Source organism: Zootoca vivipara, chromosome 8 (assembly GCF_965207765.1).
Source record: "Zootoca vivipara chromosome 8, rZooViv2.hap1.1, whole genome shotgun sequence".
Classification (NCBI taxonomy): domain Eukaryota; kingdom Metazoa; phylum Chordata; class Lepidosauria; order Squamata; family Lacertidae; genus Zootoca; species Zootoca vivipara.
In genome coordinates, this window is record NC_142591.1 from 66,707,682 (window position 1) to 66,713,681 (window position 6,000).

General features: G+C 50.5%; 1 protein-coding gene across 8 annotated transcripts in view; it reads right to left on the reverse strand.

Moving 5' to 3' along the window:
- The window catches only part of UBR5 (ubiquitin protein ligase E3 component n-recognin 5), a 69,138-nt gene extending 67,936 nt beyond the window's left edge, over positions 1 to 1,202 (reverse strand). For 5 of the 8 annotated variants that reach the window (XM_088675761.1, XM_035126423.3, XM_035126424.3 and 2 more), the window contains exon 1: positions 733 to 1,202. In XM_088675761.1, coding sequence (XP_088531887.1) covers positions 733 to 794 — 62 coding nt within the window. In that variant the 5' untranslated portion in view covers positions 795 to 1,202. The remainder of the gene's footprint in view (positions 1 to 732) is intronic. The other 3 variants (XM_088675763.1, XM_088675762.1, XM_035126427.3) reach the window with 1 other exon arrangement.
- Positions 1,203 to 6,000: the final 4,798 nt, after the last annotated feature.

Sequence of the window (6,000 nt, forward strand, 5' to 3'; positions counted from 1 at the left end):
CAGCTTCTTCGAGATAAGATGGGAGAGTCCTTCAGAATTTTATCTGATGGTGTGCAACGTTCGAAATAGCTAAATTTCCATTGCGGTCAAGATTCCCATAGCGCCAGTTAAAATATACACACCATCAGAAGAGGCCAAGTTACACGATGCTTACAGCGTGAAACCCCACGCGTAATCACACTGTCAGTCGAAGTTTTTATTCAATGCCGGGGAGAGAAGACCGGAGAGTCTGCTCAACCCCACGTTTTGCAAACCCAGAGACAAGAGCAAAACCAACACGTTTCCAAGCCGGATCCTATACCCACGTTTACCCAGGATCCAACGCAGGATCCAACGGGATCGTTACACATGGGTAAGCATGCATGGGACCGTGCCTCTCATTTGACACCAGCGGCTTTATTTATTTATTTATTTATCGGTGGTTTTTGATTTTTTAAGCCTCCAAATGCACGAGGCGGCTCCTGCATTTACAACCCAGGCGGAGAACCTTGTTGACGCTGCTCACAACGTGTAAAGTGAAAAGGGGGGGGGGGGAATAAACAAAATCCCGGGGAGGGGGTGAAGGAGAGGTCCCCCCCTCACATTCCACCTCCAACCCTTCACTCCCGTCAACCAAACACGCGGGGCTCCTCCCCTCACGCACGGGGGCTCCTCCCCCTCTTCTGCTCCCTCTGTCTCCCCCCCCTCCCGGGGGCCCCGAATGGCCTCCCCTCGCGCGCTCTCCCTCCTCACCGGTCATTGAGCTGGTCCTCGGTGCCCGGGAGCGGGTGCACCACGAAGTGGATCGATGTCATGTTTCGCTCCCCCTCCCTCTAAAGAGGCGGGCAGGGGCCGGGCGCGCGAGGAGGAAATGGAGGGTGCGGGAGGGGGGGAAGAGGAGGAGGAGGCGGAGGAGAAAGGACGGGCGACGGCGGGCGGGGGGGGGAGGGAGGTAAGGAGGGCTTGGCGCCCCCTCCGGAGTGCCGCTGGGTGTCTCGTTCACACTCGGGAGCCTCCGCTCGGCGCGAGGGGAGAGCGAGAGGCTGGGCAGCGGCGTGCGCGGGAGCGGGGAGCTCGCGGCGGCGGGAAAGGGTTCGGTCAGCGCCCCGCTCTCACACGCGCCGCCATCTTAACTTCCAGCGGCCTCTCTCTTCCCTCCCTCTCCTTGCGCCTCGCCGGGGAGAGAGCGGACGGGGCGGGGCCGCCGCCGCCCGGCAGCCAATGGCAGGCCGCCGCTCAGCAGCGGGCGGCTGTGGGGACGATGTAAAGCTCGCGAGGGTTGGCCGGCGCCCTGCGTGCGTTGCGTCAGGCGCGGGCTGGGGAAGAGGGAGGGCGGCGTGGCTGCGCGCGCCGCTTTCGCTTCCAGTGCGGAGAGGGGAGGAGGTGATGCGCGTCGGAGATGCGCGTCAGCGCCGCCTTCTCCCGACGGTCCTGCCGCCTTGGCCTCCCGGCTTCTGGGCCCTCGCAGAGAGCGGGAGATAAAAGAGGCGTCCTCTTTCTCCTTCCCCGGAACAGGCAGCAGCTCATGGAGGGCGGGGAATAATACCCTGTGAGGGGACGGGGCATCCGCCTCCCGACGGGAAAAGTCCCCGAGTGGGAGAGGCTGGCAGGTCGCCATAGGCTTTCCCTTGACTTGACAGCCAGATTCTGCCTGTAGGAGTTCCTAAGATTTATGATGGGGTGGCGGGGAGGGAACACGCGAACGTGTGAACGTCGCACTTGCAGCTTCGCCTGAGAAAACCCCCGGGAAAACCTTTACTGCGGTTTGTGTAAAGCGGGCCCTCCGTGCGTGACGGATAGGGAGGTGCAATCCATTGTCTCTCAAGACAGTCAGATGTCAATAACATGGTTCCTTCCTCTGTCCTGTCCCCATTTTATCCTCACAACAACCCTGTGAGGTAGTTGTGCAACAGTGAGTCACCCAACAGGCTTTGTGGCTGAATGAGGATTTGAAGGCCACCTCTCCACAACCCTATGCCTACACCTGACCACACTTGAAGACTGTGGTTTTAATTCTGTTCACTGGCTGTTCCTTTGGTTGTATTGCCACCCCTCTTCTTTTTCTCCATGATTTAAAGAGAGTGTCAGTTACCTGAATGAGACTCAACTGGCCCACGTGGAGGTCATTGTAGCTACCTCTGATCCAACTTGGGGGGAACCAACAAGTTTGAATTCTACCTTTGTACAATTTGATAGGGGACGCGGGTGGCGCTGTGGTCTAAACCACTGAGCCTCTTGGGCTTGCCGATCAGAAGGTCGGCAGTTCGAATCTCCGCGACAAGGTGAGCTCCTGTTGCTCAGTCCCAGCTCCTGCCAACCTCGCAGTTCAAAAGCACGCCAAAAAGTGCAAGTACATAAATAGGCACCGCTCCGACAGGAAGATAAACGGTGTTTCTGTGCGCTGCTCTGGTTTCGGTGTTCTGTTGCGCCAGAAGTGACTTAGTCATGCTGGCCACATGACCCGGAAGCTGTCTGCAGACAAACGCCGGCTCCCTCGGCCTGTAAAGTGAGATGAGCGCCACAACCCCAGAGTTGTCTGCGACTGGACTTAACTGTCAGGAGTCCTTTACCTTTACCTTACAATTGGATAGTTACATGCACACTTCAGGCAAGCAAGTAGCGTTATTCAGAGCTCAAGGGCACCAAACCACTCAAATAATTTGCAAAACAGGGCCACTGAAGGGAGGGAAGGAGGCCTGGGAAGAGTTCTAAGAGCCAGAAATAGAGGCTTGGAAGGTTTCCAGATCTGAGGTTCCATTTCCCTGGGCTAGAGTATGGAAGCCCCATCATGAACTATTAACCTATGGTTATATGATTTGTGTGTAACTTTCTGAGGTCAAAGGCCTGAGCTTTAACCTTGCTGCAACTTATTTTTAACATCTAAAATATGTAGCTATCAGGATTCCCAAAAAATGTAGTTTGCAACTGCAACATCTATGACTCTCAGGCAGGAGCTCCTTTCCAATTTTGTTGCTGTTTCCTACTATGCTAGCAGGAAGTTTACAGTAGCTCTTCTTGCTGCTGCTTCCTCTTATGCACATAAACCAATATACTCCTGATGTAGGCATTGTTCTGAACGTTATTCTCTGTGAAATCATTGGCACTAAATTAGGACTTCATCCTTTTCCTGGCAAGCCTGTATCGCTTATCCAGGATGACCAGTAGGCTATAGGGTCTTATTTGCTACATTTACATGCCATCTTTCTTCCCATGGTAGAAATGAAGGAAGAATGTGTAGGATTCCCTCACAGTGCCCCATCCGCACACTCACCCACCCTGGGCTTGGTCGGCTTCATCAATAATATCACATTGTGTATCTTCACACCATGCTGCAGACTGTTACAGTTGGCATTCCTCTGGCTGGCCTTGGCTGTTTACCTGCCAAACTGGCTGTAGAGTTGTGCTGGCTGTGTTTAGTCTTTAAACCTCTGAGTAAGCTTGTGTCTGTAGGTGTTGCTGCCCTCCTGACTGATGAGTCATGAAGATCTCTAACAAGGGGGGACACTGTGGCACCATGTTCCCCTCAGACACCCTGCTTGGTGCTTACCAAGGCCACTGGGTACACCCAGTTTTTAATCTTTGTAAAAGAACATCAAGCAAGTAAGGACAGCTTTTGGGTGAGTTGAGTATTTTGCTTGTTTGGTGGGAAAGGTTCTGCACACCACCAATTTTTCTTCCATGAAATGGGTGTTTTGTGGTGTAGTTCTTAGGTTTTCAAATGGGCATCATGCCCCCCAAAGTTGAAGACCCCTGCACACACAATGGGCTCTCCTTGATAACATGCCCATGGCACAGGCCAGCAGGGCTTTGTAAGTGACAAATCTGTCACTTCACTCTCCTATTGTTGTCCCCATTAGCAAATACGTACTACAGTAATGCTATCTGCTTTTTTTGTTTAGAGAGCAAAAAAAAACTAGTACAGTAGATAACTATTTTAATAATGTAATAATTGCTTTTTGTGATTATTGTTTTCTGAAAACAGGAGTTTGAACTGTGAAACTAGGAAACGTGGTAATGCCTTAAGATGAAGTTTGAAATTTAAAAGTCTTATAAGCAAAAACAGTATGCACAATTCAAGGTATTTGCACTACAAGATTTTGGCCATTTCAGTTTCTGTTAAATGAGTGCCATGGTGTCTCTTAACGCAATAACTTTAAACTTTTGGACATCAACGAAGCTGAATGTTGGAAGATTCGGGTCCTTCATACAGCACATAGTTAAACTGCAGAACTTGCTTTCACATGAGGCATTGAGGCCACCAATTTAGACAGTTTTAAAAGAAGATTGATGGGACCCAGGTGGCTCTGTGGGTTAAACCACTGAGCCTAGGGCTTGCTGATCAGAAGGTCAGCGGTTCGAATCCCTGTAGCGGGGTGAGCTCCCGTTGCTCGGTCCCAGCTCCTGCCAACCTAGCAGTTCAAAAGCACATCAAAATGCAAGTAGATAAATATGAACCGCTACAGCGGGAAGGTAAATGGCATTTCCGTGTGCTGCTCTGGTTCGCCAGAAGTGGCTTTGTCATGCTGGCCACATGACCTGGAAACTATACGCTGGCTCCCTCGGTCAATAATGCGAGATGAGCGCGCAACCCCAGAGTCGGTCACAACTGGACCTAATGATCAGGGGTCCCTTTACCTTTACCTTTAAAAGAGGATTACCAGGCATCCTCAAACTGCGGCCCTCCAGATGTTTTGGCCTACAACTCCCATGATCCCTAGCTAACAGGACCAGTGGTCAGGGATGATGGGAATTGTAGTCCAAAACATCTGGAGGGCCAAAGTTTGGGGATGCCTGGATTAGACAAATTCAGGGCTATCAAACACTATCAGCCCTGATGGCTCTGCTCTGCCTAAAATATCAGTTGCAGGAGGGTTTCCCCCAGGGATCTGGTTTGCCACTGTGAGAATAGGATGCTGGACTAGATGGATGCTGGACTAGATGGGCCACTGGTCCTGATTGAGCAGGCTCCTCTTAAAGAATGGCTCAGGCCCACAAACATCTGTATGATTTGTACACAGTGTATGAAGTCTGGGAAATCAAATAGTGCAAATAGCTGAATAGATATACTAAAGATGTATACTGTGAAGCTGCTGTTATTATTCCAGTGTGATTTAACTACTAGGTGTTGCATGCATCTCTGTTCATCTCAAAGCTAATTTATGGAACAGGAATGGCCTGAACCTCAGAAATCTGGAGGAGCATCTGCTAAGCTCTTTTTCTCAGAATGTTCTCAACCTGCAGGGAAGAATTTGTAAGGCCTTAAGAGGTACTGCCTCCGGGGAATCCAAACCCATAGCTTTACTTGCAGAAATATTGAGAATCAATAACTACAGAGTTGGAAAGGGATCCAATGCAACTATCCAGATCAACCCACCAAGCCTTCCAGGATATAGTAAAAGCAGGCTTTCTCAAACTCGGCTCTCCAGATGTTTTGAGATTACAATTCCCATCATCCCTGGCCACTGGGCCTGCTAGCTAGGGATCATGGGAGTTGTAGGCCAAAAACATCTGGAGGACCGAGTTTGAGGAAGCCTGATTAAAAGCAACTAGGCAGGAGGCCCCTGCTCCTATAATTTGCTCAAATTGCCTCTTGCTGCCTTCTGCTACCACCTAGAGGCTGGTTAAGAAATAATGAGCCAGTTCTGATGGCAACTACCATAGTGCCTGCTTAAAGGTGGGTCAACGAGTTCTAGTGTAATGAGAATCAATAATGACAGCTATTTATGCTGTTGCTGCAATCAGCTGAATGCAACCATATTCACTTCCATGCATTAAAATCTTCTGAGGAGGGTTTCCACCCCACCCTACCTCCACAAGGGACCCCACTAGCAAAGGCAGGCCATGGGTTGATCCTAGCAATTTCAGTTGTTAGCTAGGATGCTTACTGGCTTAATATGTACTCCCACATACAAGTGTCATAATGTCAGGAAACTCTTGTGTATTAGATAGAGGTAAGAAAAGGATAGCTACAGAATATTGGGGTGTGGTGATTGCTGCTCAGAGTCAGAGCTCCAGTGAATT